General features: G+C 37.0%; 1 protein-coding gene across 2 annotated transcripts in view; it reads right to left on the reverse strand.

Annotated features, from left to right (window-relative positions):
* ALCAM (activated leukocyte cell adhesion molecule) overlaps positions 1-21067 on the reverse strand; it is a 202067-nt gene extending 181000 nt beyond the window's left edge. For both annotated transcript variants that reach the window (XM_036242876.1, XM_036242875.1), the window contains exon 1: positions 20385-21067. In XM_036242876.1, the coding sequence (XP_036098769.1) occupies positions 20385-20457 (73 nt within the window). In that variant the 5' untranslated portion in view covers positions 20458-21067. The remainder of the gene's footprint in view (positions 1-20384) is intronic.
* Between the last annotated feature and the right edge of the window lie 3643 nt (positions 21068-24710).

The following is a 24710-nucleotide window of genomic DNA, read 5'->3' on the forward strand; positions in this document are numbered from 1 at the left end:
TATACACAGACTGTAAGTAAAGGGATAGAAAAAGATATCTCATGCAAATGAAAAAATAAGCTGGGGTATCAATACTTATATCTGAAAAAATAAACAAAGACTATAGAAAGAGACAAAGAAAAATACCACACAATGATAAAAAGAGCAATTCAACAAGATATAACCCTCACTTCAGAGGTGGGGGGTGGAGGAGAGGGATGAGATAAACCAAAGAACTTATATGCATGTATGCATAACCAATGGACATAGACAACAATGCTTGCCTGGGGTGGGGTGGGGGAGGCAGGATAGGGAGGAGGGTATCTAAAGGAAAAAGGAGAAACATCTGTAACAAATATAATTAATAAAAACAAAAATAAATAAATAAATTTAAGAAGATTAAAAATTATCAAGCATCTTCTCTGACCATAATAATATGAAACTAACTATAAATCAATCAAAAGAAAAAAACAGAAAAACACAGAAAGGCATGGAGGCTAAAACCATGTTACTAAACAATGAATGGGTTAACAACAAGATCAAGGAATAAATCAAAAGATACCTTGAGACAAATGAAAATAAGAACACAACACAAAATGTATAGGACATAGCAAAAGCAGTCCTAAGAGGGAAATCCATAGCATTACAGGTTTACCTTAAGAAAGAAGAAACATCTTGACTAAAAAATTTAACTTTACACTCAAAGGAACTTGAAAAAGAACAATGAGTAAAGCTCTGAGTAGAAAGAAGGAAATGATAAAGATCAGAGCAGAAATAAATTAAATAGTCTAAAAATAAATACAAAAGATCAATGAAACCAAGAGTTGGTTCTTTGAAAACATAAACAATATTGACAAAACTTTAACCAGACTCATTAAGAAAAAAAGACAGAGGACTCCAATAAATAAAATCAGAAATAAAAGAGAAGTAACAACTGATACCAAAGAAATGTAAAGGATTGAAGAAAATATTACAAACAACTATATACCAACAAATAAAATAATCTGGACAAAATAGATAAATTCCTAGAAATATACAATCTTACAAAACAAAATCAGGAAGAACCAGAGAATCTGGACAGACAGATTACAACCAATGAAATTGAAGCAGTAATAATAATAATAATAATAATAACCATCAACAAATAAAAGTCCTGGACCAGATGGTTACACTGGTGAATTTTACCAAACATTCAAAGAACTAACACCTATGCTTTTCATACATTCAAAAAAATTCAAGAGGAGGGAAAACTCTCAATCTCATTTTATGAGGCCAGTATTATCCTAATTCCAAAACCAGACAAAAGCACCACAAAGAAACAAAATTATAGGCTAATATCCCTAATTAACAGACATACTTAAATCCTCCACAAAATATTAGCAAAACAGATCAAGCAATACATTAAAAACATCATATACCATGATCAAGCGAGATTAATTCCAGGGATGCAAGGTTGGTAAAATATCTTCAAATCAACAAATGTGATACACCACGTAAACAAAATGAAGAATAAAAACCACAAGATTATATCAATATATGCAGAAAGAGCGTTTGATATAATTCAGCACCTATTTATGATACAAACTCCCAGGAAAGTGGGAATAGAGGAAACACATCTCAATGTAATAAAGGCATATATGACAAACCCATAGCCAACATAATACTCAATGAGTAAAAACTACAAGAGTTTCCATAAAACTGGGACAAGAGAAAAATGTCTTATTCAATATAGTGCTAGAAATCCTAGCCACAGCACTCGGACAATAAAAAGAAATAAAAGGTATCCAAGTTGAAAAAGAAAAAGTAAAATTGTCATTATTTGCAGGTGACATGATACTGTATATAGAGATTCCACCTAAAGATTCCACCAAAAAAACTACTAGAGCCGATAAATAAATCCAATAAAGTAGCAGGATACAAAATAAATATCCAGTAATTGGTTGCATTTTTTATACACCAATATTGAACTATGTATCAGAAAGGGAAACTAAGAAAACAATCCCATTTATAATTGCATAAAAAAATAATAATAAAACCTAGAAATAAATTTAACCAACTATGTAAAAGACCTGTACTTGGAAATTACAAGACACTTAAGAAAGAAATTGAGGAAGACACAATTAAGGGGGAGCATATACCGTGTTCATGGACAGGAAGAATTAACATCATTAAAATGTCCATACTACCCAAAGCAATCTATAGATTCGACACAATCCCTATCAAGATACCAATAGTGTAAGTCACAGAACTAGAACAAATATTCCCAAAATTTATATGGAACCACAAAAAACCCCAAAGAGCCACAGCAGTCTTGAGAAAGAAGAACAAGTTTGGAGGAATAATATTCCCTAATATTAAACTATACTATAAGGACACAGTATCAAAACAGCATTTTACTGGCATTAAAAAAAAAAAAAAAAAAAAGCCATATAGATCAATGGCACAGAATAGAGAGCCCAGAAATAAACCCATGCCTTTATGGTTAATTAATATTTGACAAAGGAGGCAAAAACATACAATGTGGTAAAGATAGTCTATTCAATAAATGGGAAAATTGGACAAATATGTCAAAAAAATGAACCATATCACTTTATAAATAAGAAAAATGAAGCATTAATCACCAATTTATTATCTTTTTATACTGATCTCCAAGTTGAATGAGACATCAGAATATCTCTGCCTGGAGTAGGGAATACATAAAAAGCATCCCTGACATACAAGCGGCTATTACATTTTGTAAAATTATCAAAGACAGTGGTCTCTGAGTACTCCCCAAAAGTGAAATCAAAATCAAATAAGTAGCTTTTTCTTTCACAGTTGAATCCTGTTTTGTTCATGTTGTTGTGGGCCAACTTTTTGTGATAACAGGGGATCTTGAATGAGAGTTCTTATCACAGCTATTAATTCACTTTATCCCTTCCTTCTGTAGACATTAACCCCTCCTCACAGAATCGGTATTCTATAAGTTTTAATCAATTTATTGTTTTTCTCTGAACCAAATTAAACTTCTCTACATCTTTATTTAGAATATGAAGACTGAAATAAAATGTAGTTTTATTTCATGAAGTTTGTTCAATGTTGAATAGAAGGGACGTTTTATCCCTCCTGGTCTATCATAATTTCATACTCTGTTAATGCTTGCCTATATTGTATTGTTTTATTTCTATGGCTCAATTATTTTATTTATGGCCCAGTGTAAGTGGGAATCTCAATCTGCAAAATATTATATGGCTAGCTCTTAACTGAGCATACTGATGAGGACAAAAGAAGAACAAATAATACAAAAGAGACAATGTAAAGATCATTTTTATTTGGCAGTGGAATATAATTGTACAACACTCATAATCACATGGAAGGAAGCCCACAAGCCTAATATCGTCATTGGACAAGAAAAGCAATAGAGAACAAGAACAGAAACATGAAATGACTAACCAAAATCCCGGGGCTGCTGACTAAAGTGGAACTGAAACCTGGGGCTTGTCTTCCGTCTGGCCTTCCACGTCACTCTGACATTGGTCACTGGCAGTTATACTTCACCCAGCAGGGAAGTTCATGGCCATTGTTACCTATTCCACAATGATCCTGATTACTCTTATTGATTCAACTGGCACTATTAAATACTTTGTTTAATCACTAAGTAATAAAGTTAGTGGTGTGTATGGACTGTTTGCACAGGGCCTGTTTTCTTAACTGCTTTTTCATTTTATAATTTGTGAAGCAACTATATTTAACAATGCAGTTATGTGGTTAACAAGGACACATAAGTTCTGTTGTGAGAATCAATGTTATTTTCAAGTTAGTAGTACATTCTGTATCCTGCAAACATCTAAAGAGAAAAAGCTAATAGATTGTGTAATACTCTCAAAAGGCAAAATAAATAACCAATAAAAAAGTAAAGTAAAAGATGATCTTATGTTTAAAGGGTTCCTGGGCTTTGTTTGATGGTTTCTTGTTTGTTTTTTGTTTTTTTTTTTATCCTCACCCGAGGACATTTTTCCATTTTTTTTTTTACTCAGATAGAGCGGGAAGGAGAGAGAGGAAGAGAGAGAAACATAGATGTGAAAGGGACACATCGAGTGGCCGCCACCCACACGACCCAATCAGGGCCGGGGACAAACTGCAGCCAAGGTACATGCCCTTAGCGGGAACCGAACCCAGGTCTCTGTGGACCGCAGGCTGATGCTCTAACCGCTGAGCCAAACCAGCCAGGGTGGTTTCTTGTTTTTTTATTTATCCTTTGTGTGTGTGTGTGGGGGGGGCGGGTAGGGAGAATTTTTTTTTTTTAATTTCTGCCTGCCTTTCCTATAACAAACTCATGTAGAATCTCAGCCTGTTGATTACTACATACTGCTGTGAAAAATTTAATTACTCCACAGTTATCCTAACCAATTCTCTAATGAAGAAATCTCTAAATTTATATTTAGAAAATGACCTGGGGTAAAAAGAGAAGACTAAATTCAAAAGTTGTCAATTTGGCCCTGACCAGTTTTGCTCAGTGGTTAGAGCATTGGCCTGTGGTCTGGAGAGACCTGGGTTCGGTTCCCACTAAGGGCACGTACCTCGGTTGCAGTTTGTCCCCGGCCCTGGTTGAGTCATGTGGGTGGCGGCCACCCGATGTGTCTCTCTCACATCGATGTTTCTCTCTCTCTCTCCCTCACACTCTATCTGAACAAAATATCAAAAAATGTCCTCGGGTGAGGATAAAAAAAAAATGTTGTCAATTTGAAATAGCAACACACTTCATCTAATATTAATGAGAGTGAGATTGAAACTATTGAAAAAATATTATGTATTATGGTCCAGCTGGTGTTGGTCAGTGGTTGAGCGTCAACCCATGCACTAAGAGGTTGCGTGTTCAATTCCCAGTCAGGATACATGCCCAGGTTGTGGGCCCAATCCCCAGTGGGGGGCATACAGGAGGCAACCAATAGATGTTCTCTCTCATCGATGTTTCTCTCTCTCCCTCTCACTTCCTCTCTCTCTAAAATCAATAAAGGAAAAAAATATGTTAAAAAATGATGTCTTATGGGTAATTTTCTCATACTACCTTTGATATCTGTTTTCACATTAAAGGATTACGTTCAGAAGGATGGCATTCTGAACACTGAACACTGGAGACTGTGCTTGAAAAAGGAATATAATAATACTCATTATTTGGTAGTTCCTGAATTGGGGCTCTGTGTTCAAACAGGCACGCTTCTCATAAATGTGCCTAACTTAATAGGGAAGAATATAACATACATTTCCATGTAATTTTAATTTTTTAAAGAAAAATAATCCACAACTCATTATGAAAGCAACTAAATACACATGCTTATTCTAACAAAATGATAGGCCAAGTCTAGGTTATTAGAAAGTGGGGTTTAATGTTTAGGGGTAGGGACCATGGGGAAAAGAGGTAGGAAGGTAGAATCTGGGGAAAAGTCTTACAAAATCTAAGCATGAGGAACAATGCCTCTAGCCGATGAGAATGTATTTAATTGGGTTCTATTTGTGAATAAACCAAGAGAGGGAACATATAACTAGGATCCAATCTGAAGTTTATGCTGCCCTTGAGGAATTGTGTTCAGAGATTTCAAACAGAGGTAGACAGGTCATTGATATGGCCCCAAAAGTTTCATATAGTAAATTAAAAGAATGAGAAAGTCCCAGTTATTTGCCTTTATTTGATAATATCTTTGCTCTGACTACTTTTAAATACAAATGCTATAGAGCATTTAAAGTCCTATATTGAAAAGATTAAATGTGACATTAGATTTTGCAATTCAAGAAAATAAAAATTGCAGTTTTTAAACTTAAAATCAGTTGTAGAAATATATTGGCCATAATTTTCTAAAGTGCTACTGTGCATGGAACATAGCAGGTATTCAATAAATGGGAGCTAACCGTGACAACATGTTGGATTTATATTGGTTCATCCAAACAAGTACTTTTATAACATTAGAAAAACACTAGAATTTCTCTGCATGAATTCAGGAGACGACCTGACTTGAAGACCATAGAAGTAAAAATTTACTAACAAGGTCATCTATGGAAAAGGACAGAATAAAACCACAATATAGAAGTTAAAATTCAGAACAATTAGGAAGGATCCAAAGTAAAGAAAAAAAATTAAGGCTTACACAAAAGGCTTTAAGTTAAAAGGTTACCAGAATAAATAATATTTTTTCCCAGAGAAGAGACCTACGTGATCCTGTTTATCAATGTAACCCCAATAAATTAAAAAATATATATACTGCTGAACCTTAAAAAAAAGAGAGAGAAAGAGATATCAAAAAGACTCAAAACCATTAAGGTTTCAGCATCAAATACCATCAAATAACAAGATAATGTGATAAATCCAATTCTGTACTTAATTTATTATTAATAGTACTGGGATGTTTCTTAAAATGATATATTAGCTTTAATAACATAAGGTTTATTTGTTAGTAAAAATAAAATTCCATTTTTTCATAAGTTTTTCTCAGGTTCGTGTCTGAAATTTTAAAATGCTTTGATGGAAAATGCATTTGCAAATTCAACACCAGATTTTCCCCAAATTATCTTGAATTGTTTTTGTTAATAGCATTCAAAGCATGGCTTATAACACATATGTATTTTTCTGTGGTACAAATATATTAAATATTGCCTGCATGACTGATCAACTTGCTCATGAAATCTTTTCTATACTATTTTTGCCATATTTGGAAAAATGTCCTGATCCACAGGTCTAATATAAGAACTAAAAACCAAAGAAATAAAATATTACCAGTCACTTACTGTCTATTGAGACTGTGTTCCTTTAACTATCCTATAAACTAGTTTAAATAAATTTTTATATTTCTCCAGAGTATTTTACACTTAATGTTCAATGTCTGTGGAAGTTCTAGAAGAATGCAGTTATTCAAGCTTTTATTGTATATGAACCTGGATTGGTACCTGGAGGAGTAACTTTATTCCATTTCTTCTTATACTGCATTGCGTAGCTTGGGTAGAATATGGCAAATACTTTATTGTTTTTGTTTATTTTAAGAACCATAATTTGAGAGATTTATCACCCTATAACTAAAGTTCTAAAATTTAAAAATGGTCTCAATATAGATATTTCTTATTCATATTTGATTAAATATACTTGTTAAAAGGCTTCATTAATAATCAATATTTCTAATTTGACTAATGCATTGATTCAATCATCATATATGTACTGGGGATACCCTATAAAGACACTGGATAGAAAAAGATTAAGAAAACAGCTCCTGCCTCCAGGAACACAGAAATCCTCTTAGAGAGAGCAACAAGAAGAAATAGGCAATAGGCAATGAATGAAATTAGCTCCAGAACTACAGAGGATGGACAGTTTAGGGAGTTAAGAGGGTGTTTCTGGAGGAGATGACATCTAAACTGGTCTGAAGGATGGGGATACTGGTTATTTTTCAGGTAAGGGAAAGGTGATGGCGGGTGGTGTGAAGGAGAGAGTTCTAGAATAAGTCAGTGACATGAATAACAACCCGGGGAAAACAAGGTTGTGCTCACTTAGAAGTGTGGCTGGAGTCAGACCGGTGTGGCTCAGTGGTTGAGTGTCAACCCATGCACCAAGAGGTTGCTGGATCGATTCCCGATCAGGACACATGTCTAGGTTGTCGGCCCAATCCCCAGTGGGGGGCATGTAGGAGGTGGCCAATTGATGTGCTCTCTCATTGATGTTTCTATCTCTCTCTCCCTTTCATTTCCTCTCTCTCTAAAATTAATAAAAGAAAAAAAATGTAAAGAAGTATGGCTGGAACATGGAATCCCAAGAAAGACTGTGTTAAAAAATGTATGAAGGACCTTGAAGGCTATGATAGGAAGTTGGTATTTTATTTCTTCTCTAACAGGGAGCCATTGAAATATTTTAAGCAGATTAGTTATAAGATTCTACTCATATCTTATATCAAGTTGATGGTAGAGGGGCAAAGGGATTGAAAGTTTGAGAAACTGGATAGACTACGTTGGTTTATTTTTCTCACTTCCTTGGACTATTATGATCAGTTGTGCTCTATCTGACTCTGAATCTAGGGTCTACAAAAGTCTTAAGCACAAGCGCTTTCCTACTCCTACATTACCTCTGGCCAGCTTACCTTGAGGACCTAAGGCAACAATGTGCTCTCCCACCCTGTGAACTACAGCCTGAGAGATGTCTCCTTAGCTTTCAATTTAGATTTAAAACTCAGAATTGCAATGCAATGATATTTCCTCATCAGATGAGAATGGCATCATAATGAATATAATACTAATCATTAATGAATAAAGTCTGGGAATTTGTGAATGACTTAGTTGTTTTATCAAGTGAGTAGATTAAAGATTATGGCCAATACATGGAAAAAAAAAATCAGTGTCATTAATGTTTCATTTTTTCCATGGAAGAAAAAGGTGGCATGGGAAAAAGCTATAGCTGGCAATCTTATAAATTTGAGACAATTTGGGGCCTGTCTTCTCTAGGTACTCATGGGATCAAAATGGTTTATGATTATTACTACTTGGATAATACTAACAATTTATGGAGAGCTTATTATATGACAATCACACCACTGAATGAACTTCATATGTATTAATTTACTGAACCAACAACCCTAAGAGATAGGTACCATTATCCCTATTGCACAGATTAGGATTAAAAGGGATTAAGTACTTTGCCCTCTTGGCTGGGAGGGTGGAGAGTAGAGACACAAGTTTAATAACCACACAATTTGGCTCCAGAAGCCATATTCTCAAGCTCTAATCTATAACAAAAAAGTATATACAATAAAATAAATACTTAATTTAAAGAATGCTTAAAACTGTAATGTGCAAGCTGTAGGCCTCAGTCCTCAGGCTGCCCTCCTAGCACTGATATAAGAGCAGCTATCTACTTTCAATAGGAAATGATTAAAAGCTGTCTGTGTTGGCCATTTCTTCAACAGACAGCATTTCAGTAATAAATTAAGAGGTCTAATGGGTGGGGTTATGTAATTGCCTGTAGGACTCAATAAAATCATTTTCCTTTTGAATAAAAAATAAGTGGGGATCATCATTTAAATTATTTTATTCTTAATTGGAACTCAAGTAAGAGCTGTTGATTATCAGCAATTTAAATCTATACAAATTTTTCTTAATTGATGTATAATTTTTAATACTGGAATTTTTAAGGGGCAAAGATTTAAAAATCACATGGTACAATATTTTCATGACAAAATTGAATCTCATCATGTAAATGAATTGTCAGAGTCACACAGATAATGCATATCAAATTAGATTGAAAATAAAATTGGAATTATCTAAATCAAGGGGATATTTGGAGGGGAAAAAAACACAGGAAAAGATGTGAGTATAGGCTATTTCCACAAGAAATCTTTAATTAAAAAAAATGAAAAAACAAAATAAAAAGAAATCTTTAATCATTTGGTTAAAAACTAGGCAGAGTAATTGAGAAAAATAGCAACTATGTTTTCTCCTATTCAAATATATAACTGCTTTTATTTAATAGTACCACAAAAGTAATATCAAATAATAGTAATTATTTTATCATTGAAAATAAACTTCGCTCTCTTTTGATGTCTTGCCATATTAGAGTGAAGTATGCTTCCCAAGGGTATACCTACTTTAATTTCTTCTAGCAATGTATTATCCAAAGGGTACAAATAACTAAGAACTAGGTTTATAAAACAGATTAGTTTTTGAATCAGATTAGTAAGAGAATATTGTTCAATTTCTAAAATATCATTGATGTTACAATTATATTTTTAAATAATTTCACCACTGAATTAGAGAAAAATCATAATAAAGAGAAGCATCCTACAGTGCTCATAAAAGAAAGTGGTTGAGCTCCCTCTATTGAATTATAATTGAGAAAATGTACCTTGTATTTCAAACCATAATTTTATTATCAAAATGACTCTATTATAATAAATGTAAAATTTTTCTCTGAGGTCTAATGTCTTTCAAATCACAGAAACACATGTGCAATACCAATTTACCAAGAGTATTATTGTAATTACATATGTCCTTATAGTTTTAAAACATATATTCTTTTATTCTTAATAGTTTTTGTTTGAGGGAATTATATTTTAAGGCTGTAATTTTAAATTTGTGTTTTTATTTTGTTTTCCTTAAGTAGATAAACTTAAACGTTACTTGACCAACATTGGGAATCAGAAATATCCTAACAAGAACATGAATTCCAATTTTCTTCTTGAAAGCCAAAAATGTACTTACATTGAACTTAAATATATCTTCCGATCAGTAAAATGAAGTATTTTACATACTTTCTGATATGAATAAACTAATATCATAATATTATAATTACTGAAATATGATTGATAATATTTTTATTGGTCGAGTGTCTATTCTGTGTCATGTACTGAGAAATGCACTATACACTCATTACCTTTTTGAATATTCATATCCAATGTACTTGGTAGTATTGCTATGCTCATTTTACAAACAAGAAAACAGAGATAGAGCTAAAAATTAAACTAATGTTCTGATCCATAGCCCAAGCTCTTGAGCTCTGTGCAATGAAATCTGTGTTCTATATTGATAGTCTGTAAAATCTGTGAGCATTGGCAGTCTATAAAAATTAAGCAGAGAATTATTTGAAAATATCATTGAACTATAGCCATACTGTCTACAAAAAATCATTACTCAACCAGTTCAAATCCTTGTAACCAAACATTTTGGATCAATTCTATAAAATGATAACCTACCAACCATACCCTGAAATTCTTCTCTTTTTTATTGTTTTGTCATTTATTTTAGTAAGAAGACATATTTCTTATCAGCAAAAAACCAAAACACAACAGCTGAGCAGGCGCAGGGTTTATTTTAGTAAACAGATACTTATTTGCTATCTAGTATGAAAAGAAAAAATAACAGTATCTTATACTAAAAAGTCATTCCTAAAAAGAAAAATTTTATTTGAGAACTAGATTACCATCCACTGGGATTGGGTTCAGTAGAGGATTCCAACAGGGTGAACCCAAATATGTATTACATTTTACTCTTGGATCTGATAGCAATAGCATTATTCATCTTCAGAACCATGTGCAACTCTATAAGAATACTAAACCTATATGTCTTATAACCAACATAATATTTTTCTGAAAAGTGTCATACTTATCATTCAGGTAGAGAACTTTCTTGCAGAATAAGGTACAAATGTCACCAGTTCGAACATTTAAAACTAAATGCTAGGCAGAAACCGATTTATTCATGAAATTATGGTATGTGCATACTAATATTAACTCTTTTATGAATATTTTTTGCTTTATTTAAAAAACATATCCTCAGCATATACTTGTTGAAAAGTCTCCATGTATATTGTTGTTGATGAGTCTGTTAAAAAACACTTGTTAGAAGAATTGTTCAAAATATGAGGTATTTCAAAATAACTGGTTTGTTTAGTAAGAACTCTTATGCAGGTTTACAAAATGGCATTAGTTAGACCAATCCCACAATATATATTATATAATGAACTAACAAAAATATTTGGAAACCATTTGTGTAATGAAAAACAATATCAACTACTCTTAAGGCTTCTAGAATGGAATACAATATGGCTTGTAATTACACAGTTTATGTTCTAAAAGTTAGCCATCTTTTGTGGAGAAAACAATAATAATAATTCATAAGAAATGCACTTCTTTTCCCATTTTTGGCCCCTTATCACATATAATAAAGTTAGGCACTAATCTATCCATAGTTTTTGCCTTACGTATGAGCGTGTGTGCCTATCACTCCTGTAATTCTCATATTTTCCATAAGCTTTAAATAAATAAGAACAACATATTATCTTGTTTGTTTGTTTTTAAGTTATACTAATAGTACAGAGTTATAGAGAAAGTATGAGGAAGAGGCATACTAACATACTTTTGTTAGAACGTTTAAAAGACACATTACTCTTTTATTAGACATAATTGGCATATAAAATTGTATTAGTTTTAGGTGTACAATATAATGCTTTGATATATATATATATACAGTACAAAATGATTACCAATTTAGTTAACATCCATCACTGCACATAGTTACAACATTTTTTCTTGTGATGAGAACTTTTAAGATTTACTCTCTTAGCAACTTTCAAATACACAATAAAATACATACTCTTTGAACTGTAATTTTAGTTCTTTCTAAATGAAAAATATACATATTCTTTAATTCTGCAATTTCACTTCCAGGACATTTTCTTAGCAACGTAATTGCACATATGGACAAGAACTTGTATTAGGATGCTCACGTCTGCATTGTTTGCAATAAAACAAGGTTGGAAACTATATTTCCAAGAACTGTGGAAATATTTAATTAATTATGATGCATACAATAAAATCCAATACATTGTGTTAAAAAGAGTGCTGATATGGAATAATCTCTTACTCTTCAAAATGTGCACTAAGTGGAAAAGTACAAAATGGTGTGTATAGTATATTCACTTTTTAAAATGAAGGAAGTGTACATGCGAATATTTGCTAGTGTGTGAGCATTTGATGAAGATCAAAGAGATCTTCTTCTGAACCCCATAACTAATAAGTGAATTAGAGAAATTTCAGGAAAGTATTTGAACAACTTCAAGAAATTCCTAGTCACCTACAGGAATGTCCCTTCCCACCTTAGCATCTTCACTCATACCATTCTCTCAGCCTATATACTTTACTGGCTTATTCCTCAAAACATAGCTCAGATATCACATCCTGAAAGTACGTTTCTGATTTTTTTCCTAAACTCCAGACAAAATCTGGTTACTTTGATGTAAAATGCTCTTTATTTGTCCTTGTAATGCTTAGCAAAATTTCTAGCAAATAATTATAGAATTAGGTAATTGATTTCTGTTTCTCAAAGAGAACATAATGTCGGAGTGATAGGCCCTTGACTAGGAACTAATTTATTGCAGCAAGCTTAACACCAAGCACACTGCTTTGCACATATTGAGGATTCAATAAATACAGTATTCATTGAATGCTGTTATATGTTAAACTGTTAATTTACACGAGTTTTACTCTTGATTTGGCCAACAGTGTGACCTTAGGCAAGTAGCTATGTCATTTTAAGATTCTTTATAGCTCCAAAAACCTTGAATCTATGAATCAAGGCCTAAATGAAACTAAGAACATTGTTGTCTCCCAAAACTAGCTAATTTGCTATTGAATTTTAGGTAATCTTTTAACCTGAGGCTTCATCTATCTCAGCTGTCAAATAAGAGAACCAAACAAGATGAATGTATAAGGCACTTTCTCAGTTTTCCAACAACCTCTCTTCTATCACATTTTAGCTTCTGACTATGAATTGCATGTTGTAATATTGCATGGCTTTAACCCTTACAAATCTCTCTCTCTCTCTTTGACTACACACACACACACACACACACACACACACACACACACACACTAAACTTTCCATCATTATTCCAGGGGAAGATAAAATTTAAGCGGCAGGAAACTGTGTTCCTACTGTTCACTGTTTGAACCTCTATAATCTGCCCTATTTCTTGCCCAAAGATCTAGAATAGAAGGGTATAAAATGTGAATATGGGACTAAGGATTTGAAGTAAGAGTCTTTACTGCTGCCACAACCCCCACTATTATTGTGAAAGGCAAACTGATTGCAAAAATGGTCCTAATTTTCTCTTATAGTCTTTTCCCATACCTTTTGCAAAGCATTTTTAGCTCCTTCACTTCAATAGATAGAGATGATTTCCCCACCCTTGAATCTGAGCTGGGCTTGGGACTTGTCTTCACCAACAGAATTGGCTTCCACCAAGAGAACAAGCCTAGGGAAGTATATTAGAGAATAAAAGACCAAGAAGAATCGTTTTTTCCTGAACAACAACCAGCCAACTCCCAGATGTAAAGCTTCCCGGGCTGACCCACAGCAGAATAGTAGAATGAAGACATCTAGCTAAAATCAGAAAATTACACAACAGCACAGACTAAATTGCCAACCTGCACAATAATGTACTAGATAAAATGGCTGGTGATTTAAAACAGTATGTTTTGGAGTGCTTTATTATGTAGCATAATTAACTAAAACACTTTGGTTCAAAAATTTAATATAGTAGTGAGACCTCTTTGTATGTTTTTTGTTTGATTTGAAGCCAGGTAAATTCCATACCCAAAAACCTCCCAACTATCCTTGGGATTTTGCTGACAAGAGTATTAGACACAATGGCCAATATCTTCTTCTGTCATTCTTCCCTATTAATTAGGATGATACTATAGCATCCTTTATCTTGTGTGCTTTGATAATACTTTCTCACCATTCTTTATTTCCATCCACTGTTGGGGTTTTCTGAGTAACTGACACCCTCAGAGATGACTGAACCAAATAACACATGGGTACCTAATTAGGTCATCATTTCTAGCTGATAAAACTATAGCTTACATGTATAATAAGACTCAGGGCTTCTTTCCATTTTATAGACATCCCTGTAGTTATTTTTTAAATCCAAGTTGGTAGCAAGCTACTGAGAAACCTCACAGAAGAACAGAATGGGAATTGTGCAATTGATTGAGAAAGGATTTCATGATCAGACTGAAAATGGCCTTCCCTAGATACTTCATAGCTAAGTATAGCTCCCAGGTGAATTTCAACCACCATCATTCTCTGGGCATCTCAAGTGAATTTTGTTTCCATTCCAAACCAAGAGATCCTTAATGCTCCACCCTTACCACAATATTCTGGAGTTCCAAGCTATAACCTTGTCTCTCTTTTATACTTGAAATTAAAGGGGCATATACCTAACTCCTATTGTTAGTTCATTGTAGCTGATACTTAAATAGTAATGGGTAGAAACATGCAATGGTCAGGATGAAAAATGTATGTCATATAGTTAAGTACTCTAAGACAGACATGTGGACAGGACAGTCATTAATAACAATGTTAACCATATAATTTGTCATCTGAAATGAATTTTGAGAGTGAAATAAGGTACCACTAATAACTGAATCAGAACATCAGGCATAAACCAGGACTACATTAGACATACCAGGGGTTCACTGAGTGATAAAAGAGAAAGCTTTAGGAGAAAGAAAAAGGGGGAATCAAGCCAGAGAAACTAGACAGCTATCTATTTTCTGATTAATCCATTTTCCCACAGTTTAGTTGCATTATGTTGCAATATCATAAATTCCTAGAAAATCACACGTAGGCATGTTGATTGAAGTACCTAAATTCAAAGTCAAATTAAGTCATCCTTTGATTGGAAATTGTTTTGGATTGTGCACAATGCTGAATTCCCCTTAAACGTAATGGATAATTGAGAACTGACTGGATAAATAAGAGAAGAAGCACTAAAAGCTAATTTCATTCTTGGAACACACACTACAATAATGGATTATGATAATAGGTTACCATAAAACAATTACTGGATACCACAGCACATTTGGAACTAGTCCTTGCTGAAATATATATGGCATTCCATTTAATAATAAGGTGGAAGGGAGAGAATATAAATTTTGTCATTTAAACATAAATTTGCTGGATGAAAATATCAGTAATTCCAAATATATAATAGTTTGTACACTATAGAAATATTGATAACTGTATAATTTAACCTTATCACATAGCCTATAATCCTCTTCTTAAATATAGAGGATATATATATATTTGTTTGTTTTTATTCCTCTTCAGATAGAATGGGAGGGAGAGAGAAAGAAAGGAAAGCATTGATGTGAGAGAGATTCTTTGAGTGGTTGCCACCCAAGGCCAGGGACAAACTGCGACCGAGGTACGTGCCCTTAGTGGAACCGAACCAGGGACTTTCTGGTCCACGGGTGGACGCTCTTAACCACTGAGCCAAACCGGCCAGGGCTTTTTTTATTGTTGTTGTTTATAGAAGATATATTTTATTTGTTGTTTTTAAAAAAATATTTTTCTTTATTGATTTTAGAGAGAGAGGAAGGAAGAGAAAGAGATAGAAACATCGATGAGAGAGAACATTGATTGGTTGCCTCCTGCCTGTCCCCCCCTGGGGATTTGGCCCACAACCTGGGTATGTGCCCTGACCTGGAATTGGACCAGCAATCTCTTGCTGCATGGTCAACACTCAACCACTGAGCCACAATGGCTGAGCTGAGAAGTGTTACATTTAAGTTTACATGTATTCACAAAGGCAGGGTTACTCTTTTATCATGGCTGCACCTATGGTGCTCTCCTGCATATTTGGGGTCTATATTGCATGTGTCTACTTGAGTTGATGGCTTCAGAGAGCTAGAACTCTTTCATGATGTTTAATACAAAATAAATGGCCAGAGCAAAAAGAGGTATATGCTTGAGAGTACAAGACAAGGTGATTGTAAAGCATTTAAAATACTATGTGACAAAACACTGCCATCTTACACGAAGTAATGCTGATATCTTAGTGCTCAGTTTTACAAAGGCCTATGTTTAGTGGCATGAAAACTTGGGGAGTAAAGCAAAATGTTGAAGGAAAAAAAGAGAAGAAATATTTTATCTGCTTCTAATAAAATGGTCAAGTGATAATTAAGTGAAATAAAGAGCATCTTTCTATTGAGAATATAATTAAAGTCTTAATATAGCACATTTTACTTGAAAAGTTAAAATGCTGAGCAAGGAAATTACTAATCAGAATCATGCGTTACATAAGGAGAAAATTTTATACATTAAATATAAAAAGGAGCAGAAAAAATGACTTTCCCAAGGTCACAACATTCTTATATGGCATAGCTAAAAACTGAACACATAAGTAGTGAACCCAACAAGAATTTCTGGTAACATTTGCAACTATTAAAGTATGTTTTCATTGATTTAAAAAAAAAGTAAGTCAACAGTAGACAAGCATTTTTTTCCAAATTTCTATTTAAAAAAATATTGATAATTTGAATTTTCTGAAAAGTTTAGAATACTTTTGTTAGATAAGTCATAAAATATTTTGGACTTATATAAAATTGAAAACATGAGGAAGGCATTAGTATTTTCTATGTACTTCTATATTGCACTCACAACCATGGTGCAAATCAACTTCTTTGTTTAAGAGCATTTTACAGGTGTACATATAAGGCTTTTGTTACATGAACACATTGGCGTCAACTATGAACTTTATTTGTCCTAAGAAATATATATGAAGTTTACATAAAGGCAGATTTCCAGGAGGGATGGGTTATACTAAGGTTTTTTTTTTTTTTTTAATCTAAAAACCTTTTCCTGGGTCTCTTTACCCAGGAGAATGGGAGACTAATTCCTCTTCATGACTTTTTTTTTTTTTTGGTAATAGCCTTATTCTGGCCGGGAGGAGTAAGCACAATATAGAAAAATGAGTTTGTAAATGTAGGAAAAAGATGGAAAAATTAGCAATTGGAGTACACTGACATTTTCTAGTAATAAAATTTATACAAAATGTGCCCATGAAGACTGAAAGAATTACAAAAATACAGGGAAATGACTCTGCCTTGTCCTAATTTGCTTTTTACCTTAAGTGGTCAGAAGCAGTTTTGAGCTGAAGATATCTGAGAGCAGACCCTGAGCCTACTCTTTCACTTACACTTGAGAACGCTGAAGCCCTAAGAGATGAAATGACTTGCTCAACGTGCCTGAAGATAGGTCCTGAGCCAAACCTAGAAAAGCAGTTTACTGAAAATAGTACCCTATTAAATGGTAATTTTATTGGATTAAATAAATCATCAAAGAAAAAGCAATATGCATTGGCTACTAAACAGTTTGCAGTTTTTAAATAAATAAATTTTAATAGTCCCACATCATGTGGTCTGAAAGGACATTATTTGATTTGAGTAGGTGCTTATCCCAAGGCCTTATTGCAATAAACATACTTTCTTAACATAATATACCACTGGGACAAAAATAAATAAAAATAAAAATAAACCACTATAGGTGTGCTTATGTCTTGGAATTAATCTTATATCAGCGAGCAATTAAGACCAATTCTAGAGAGGAGGGCACACAGATGACCTACGTGAAGAAACAGTTAACTGCAGTGCCCACCTCCTTGTTGTAAATAATCAAGGAAAGCCTTTTTTAAAGCAATACAAAATGTCACCACAGGCTGACGCTCTTTCTATAAGAATAATGAGATTCTTTGCTCCCTGGGATGATGAGCACATACTTCATTGCCTTTATAAGTCCGAATTCAGTTTTTATGGTTCATACATATTTTTCCTTCCCATCAAAACAGGTAACATGCCTAAGATATATCAATGACTGTGTAGTGACTACCGACCAAAAGACCTGCAGGAGCAGGTTAACGAACTCGAATTTTTATCCTCTAGATCTGGACACACAGTTACAACTGTTCCGGAAATGAAGGGTGGCAAGCTGGGAAGTCACTTGGCCCGGTGACTAAGCCAGCCATTAGCCCTGCATACCCACCAGGCTCCGCTATGCAGAGGGCTCGGAAGAAGGCGCACTTTCAGCCCAGGACTTGCTTCCTGAGTCCGGACATGGCGCTTTTAGTGCCATTATCCTTTCTGTTTAAACAGACAGAATACTGCGCATATTCTAGCCCGGTAAATTCAAGGAAACCGCTGATTTGAAGGGCTGAGGCGTCTGACTCCTAGGGGAGCCCGGCCAGACACTCACGAAAAAGAGAAGTAATATAATGAATGGGTGCGGAGAGGAAACCCGAGCCCGAGCGTCAAAGGAATTTCCACCAAGTGGATCTGCGGAACCTCTTCCCTCTTTAGCAGTTAAGTGTGCGGGGAAACCTGTCCCACGAGGCGATCCCATTGAAAATGAATACCAGTGAGGCTGAACGGAAAAGGAAACTGGGCGTGTGCGTGTGCTCACGGGGTGGGGCTGTAGGTGAGCTTACACTCTCAAAGAGGCGAGAGGGTTAAACAGCAAACCAACTGTGGGCGTGGGGATCGTTGCATTTTACAAACCACACCACCCTTACCCTGCCTTCTCTCGTCTTGGCTCCAGAGTGAGTACCCTTCCTTCCCATAGCAACACTGAGATCAGGAAAAAGAGAAATCCACACTGTGCCAAACCCAAGGGGGTCTCTCCTCCCCAGTTCCCCGGTGTTCCTGCCCAACCCCACCTCTTTTAAATCCGGCTAAACTCTCGTTTCACAGTCCCCGCCCCAAACCCGGAGATTTGTCACAGATGCCTCTCTTTCTCCAACCTCAAAAGAGCAGGTGAGCTCATTACCTCACCCAGAAATGTAACTTTGAGAAAGATCTAGAGAGAGCACCCCGCCCTCGTACCACTACCAACCACAAACATACACAGCTGCAGTTCACAAACACTTCGGGTCCCCAGGTTCTGGCCAGTAGGCCCACTCCCCCCGCTTTCCTGAGAGCGATCCAGAGGCTTTCAAACCTCCTCTTTGGCCCCAACTTGCCAACAACTGAAGGGATGGATGTGCAGAAATTAAAGACGCAAAAGGGAAGTGAGATTTAGTTTGATTAAAAAAATAAAAATAAAGAAAAGGAGTAGAATAAACAGAACCAGAAATAACAGGAAGAGTTGTGCTTGCAACTGTTTATGAAGGGCTAGCGATCAAAACTTCATAAGGATGAGAGAAAAAAAAATCCAAATAATCCTTAAGTCTAGTGAGGAAATAAACCTGCTGCTCTGTCAGTGACAGTGAGCACGAAGAATGCGTTGTTGGGACCAACTCTTGTCAGCTGCGGGTGGATCTCGGAAAGACAGAGCCTGGGGACACCCCCAGGGCGAGGAAAGGGATTGCCAGAAAGATATTTTAGTTGTTGGGGATTTTGTCTTATTTCTTATGAAGCTCGGAACAGAACTGAGATCTGAGGTTGAATCACAACTCCTGAAAATTTCACAAAACCCACATAGTAAGGTCTCATAAACCTGCCTGGGTCCCTGCTTACCACCATTCCGAAACTCACTACCCAGACAATGGGGGAGGGGGCGTCCGAACCACAATTTAAGCTTTAGGGGAACGATTAAAGTCTCCTCTTTCTCTTCTACCTCTCCGATTGTCTCTTGGCCAAATACCACAGGGAAGTTACCAAGGGATTTATCTCGAAAAAAAGTGCGGGCAGTTATTGCCTCTGAGAGCTAAGCGAAAGGAAAACTGCCTGGAGCGAAGTGACGTGAGCTTTGAGACTTAGAGACTGGATTGTCAGTGGGCAAGACCTCGCCGCCTAGGCAGGAGCCACAGAGAGAAGGGGAGAGTGCCAGGTGAATCCTGCTTGCGGGAGCCTGGAGCCCCGACCTCGGCCGCACCTAAAGTTCCTGTAGATTTACCCAGTGCCCCTGTCGCTGTGCAAACTTGAGCCAACCGGCCAGCCCAAACGTGTGGCATAGGTGACTGAACCCAGGGCCAGCTCTGCGCCCGCTCCACCGCCCCTTTACCTTCCCCACGCACCTGGGACATGGGCGCACTGCCCGGCGGTGCAAGGCCGGGGCCTGGGACCTAAGGAAACTGCCCCCGGCCCACGTCGGCCAGAGGTTGCTCGGAGGCCCCTGCTCACCTGGCCTGAGAACAGCAGCGGAGATCAAGAGGCAGAAGACCAGACGGCAGGAGGGGGCCGCCTTCGATGCCATATTTCTCCACCTCCTCCGGAGCCACCAACAGAGTCCGCGCCGCAGGAGGGGGCGTCCTTCCCTATCCCAGGCTGCCCGCGCGCTCGCGGTTTGGGACGCAGGGGGCAGCGGCTTCTCCCAGACACACCGCCCCCTGGGCTGTGGCGCTGCACCTTCGGGTCTGCGCTGCACGTAACTTTCCACCACGCAGTGTCCCAACTCTTCCTCCCTTTCAACACTCGCCCTTGTTCCCCTTGGCTGCTTCTACCGGGACCGGCGACCCTCTTTTCTCGGGAGATACTTGAGCAATTCAGAAAGGTGTACGTGGTTCTTTTTGGCTGATCTGCTATTTCCCTTCTTTTGGAATACTGATGATGATGAAGATGATGATGATGATGAAGATGATGATGGTGGTGGTGGCAATGTGCATAAAAAGCGGTGCTAGGAAGGAACAGCCAGGGATGGCAACAGGGGGCAGCGGGTCCAGGCGGTCTCCTCAGGTGGCAGCCGTAGTGGCAGCAATAGCAGCAGCAGGGATAGCAGCGGCAGCAGCACTCCTGGCTGCTCTGAGTGGAGGGACTGGAAGGCGTGTGTAAGCTGCCTGTCTCCTCCTCCCTTCCCCTTTTCCCTCCCACTTCTGTCCTCCCGACTTCCCAGGACGCAGAGCCGAGCAGGTGGTTGGAGCATAGATCTGCAGCCTAGAGGCGCTGCAGGACCGAGGCGAAGAATCAGAGCAGCTCTAGAACTTCGCGGAGGAGGCGGGCGCCCGAATGGGCGGGGTTGACTCTTGGATCCGCCCCCGACGGCCCGCCCGCCAATAGTGAGCAGACACAGAGGCCGCGCCTCGGGTGGGCCGCCGAGTCAGCCACTTCCTTGTGGCGTTACCCGCGTGATAAGGCCATTCTCAAGTCACACTGCTCACCAGCCCTGTTGCGGTTGAGAAAACCAAATTGCCCTTTTCTTTCCCCAGGACTACGATCGCACTGACTCACTTCTCAGGGACTTTTCGGCGATGGCCTTGCATCCTCCCCCTCCTAGGTAGAGAGTAGTGGGACCGGGGAGTGGGGGTGGGAAACTTGCGGACTTTGGGTCCTAAGGCCGGAGCGGAGGAGAAAGGAAGGGGCCGGAGGAGGCGGCAGAGGTGGAAACACCTCCTTGGAGTTGATCGAACGGCTACGGTAGGTCGGGGACAACTCACGCACTGAGATGATTCCTCCTTCATCCTCCACCACCCTCACCCCCTCTCTCACAAACCTTTTTTAAAAAGGCAGATGACTTGAGTGGACTGCCCAATACCAGATAGAAAATATTTACTCTTTTCCCAGGGGAAATTAAACCAGGAATTTCTAGACCATACTTCGTCACAAGGATTTTCCCAACGTCTACAAAGCCAGAGTGTCTCTTTTATTTTGAATGGGCGATTTTAAGTTACAAACAGAAAATCCTCAAATTACTCAGATGAAAAGCCAAGCTCCTCCTTGTCTATTCCAGAAAGCCAGGCACCCCAGCAGATGGACGGGCTTCTCAGGCAATTTTTGAAGATTGAACCACCTCCCAGGCGGAACACTGGAAGCTGCGTCGCTTTCAGATCAGCATGAAGGAATATTTTTCTCTAGAACACCGGGGTGGAGCTGTCGGAGTCTTAAGTGACTCTAAATCAGGGATTCAGGATCACAACTCTCATCCCCAAAGCTGAATAAAATATTGGTTCCTGAACCACTTCGCCTTCGCCGGGGCATTAAATAGTCTTTCGTGAATCCCAGGGTCACCCCTGTGTGAGGTTACTCCCTGCCAGAGAATGCCAACTAGTGATCCTCACATCCTGTGCTGTCATTAAAAGGCTTGGAGTCACCAGCTAGAGGAGGTGAGAAGAATTTGTGGCAGGAGAAGCTTAATAAAACAAGCACACACATGTACACACAACAATGATCTTTATTTTTATTTATTTATTTTTTATCTTTTCATGCTTGAAACTATTAAGGTCCATTTTCAGCGGCAATTTTTGTCAAAAGCTTGCCTGTCTTGTCCTCCGGGTTCTTCATAATTGCAATAACAATATTCTAGTGTAGAGCTCTTATATTTTTCCTCTTAAAATAAGTAGTTTCCCCCGCTTGGTTTTTAAAATTAATATTTCATTTGCATCTTGTGAACCAACAGGAAGGCTAATGCTGTGTGAGGCAAATGCTTTTTAATTCAGTATTTCGTAAACTAACTTTCACTAAATTGTTAGCATTCTGATAGATTTTGTAGAATTCCTATGGGGAATTGTTTTTCTTTTAATAGCGGCTCCATTGCTTGTATTATAACAAATCACCCTATGTAACCTGGATTCCCCCATTCTGTCTACCTGACCCCCTTTATTTTGAGGTGGGAGTCAATATAGCATAATTGTTAAAAAGTAGATCTGCAAAAGGCAGACTATCTGATATGGGCTCTGACCTTTACTAACTTCATGATCTTGGTCAATTTACTTAACCTTTCTAAGCCTCAGTTTCCTTAAATGTAAAAAGTAATAACAATAGTGTCAGTCTCTTGAGATTGCTGTGAGAACTGAAATCACACAAATAACTGGCCAGGTATATAGTAGAAGGAGCTTGAGCTTTGAGGAGTAGTCCACGTCCAGTTAAAATCTCTGTCTGCACTTAACTCAGCAAGAGACCTTGAGCAAAGTCAGTCTCTTATAATCAAAGGGTGAAGACACATTAGAGCACCATCTTTAAAGATTCCCAGCTAAACTGGATCAAAATACATTCTATACATTAAGTATATTATATATACACACACTACGCATGAAATTCTGGAAGCACTGACTACTTGTATTAAAATGACAAACATACTTGTATTGTACATGTTTGTATGTCAAGTCAGTAGCTTTCATAATTCCTTTCAGAGAGGAATTTGTCCTACGTTAGAAAAATGCCTTGATAAGCCACTTGGAGCAGTAACTCCCAAGGCTATTAGTCATATATAGCAAAGGCCACAAAAGTGATGGTGAAATTACTCTGTATTGAACAACATAATAAAAATAAAAATAGGAATCACAAAATCATAAAATAATAAAAATAGGAATTTAGTGGAAGAGTGAAGAGGGAGATGCTGAGAAGAGAGGAAGTCACAAAGACCAAGTGATACAAGTATAAGATTGAAAATGGTCGAAGGCATTTAAATATCTTTTAATTCATTAATTAGTAAGAGTTATTGGAAACCTATGTGTTAAATTATTTTTAGCAATGTTTATAAATTAATGAAAAAAAAATTACCCTCAAAAAATCCTACAAGGTTGGTGCTATTATCACCTTCGTGTTACTCATGAAGAAACTGAAGTCCAGAGACATGAAGTAACACAGTAATTCATAGTAAACCCACAATTCTACCCCAGGCACTTTGTTGCTAAAGCTTCATTCCTATCCTCTTTGCTCATCAGAAGTGTCTAAAAATAAACTCTTGACTTTATTTTTGGTTGGGGAGGCAGGGATTTATTTAAACATAAATTCCTTTATCTTCCCCAAATTTTAATCAAGTCTCCTACTCTCAAGCACATTTTTCTTAAGAAAATTAATAAGGCAATGCACCCTATGTGCATGAGCCAGGTATAGTGCACATAAAATGACAAGACCAATTTTAGACTGAAATAATTTAGCATAAGCAAAAGCTTGGAGTCAGAAATAAAGTTAAGAATGTAAGCTCCTTAAAATAATGTAGTGGAGGAGTATTTGTCCTTAAAAATCTAGAGAATGGGTGGTTGGATCCATGTTACCTGGTTCTTAAGAGGAAGAGCTTTTCCAGCTGCATCTGGATCACAATAGCTTTTGTTACAACTGATGTTACATATTATTCCAGTGATATATACCATAGAGTTTAGTCATGATTCAGAGCATCATAATGGGTACTTCTTATTCCAATAGGCAAAATGAATAATGTTCAGCCAGAGGAAATCATATTTCATGTTACCTAAAACAGGAGAAGAGTTTTGCATCTTCAGTATGAAAGAATAATCATCAGTCAGTGACAAAGCTATGACACAGCAGATTAGGCAACTTTTCCTGCTTAGAATCTGTGGAGCTCAGAACTCAGGACCCCAGAGGCTCAGTCCAGGAATCTTTGCCCTGTACTAAAAGAGTAAGCCATCAGTATGTCACAACATTGCCAGGTCGGGAACGTGAGCATTTGAAAATTTGAGGTGAGCCCAGCTGGTGTGGCTCAGTGAATTGAGTATTGTCCATGGACTGAGGGGTCCTGGTTCCATTCCCAGTCAAGGTACATGCCCCAGTTTG

This window comes from Molossus molossus, unplaced genomic scaffold, assembly GCF_014108415.1.
Source record: "Molossus molossus isolate mMolMol1 unplaced genomic scaffold, mMolMol1.p scaffold_m16_p_5, whole genome shotgun sequence".
Classification (NCBI taxonomy): Eukaryota; Metazoa; Chordata; class Mammalia; order Chiroptera; family Molossidae; genus Molossus; species Molossus molossus.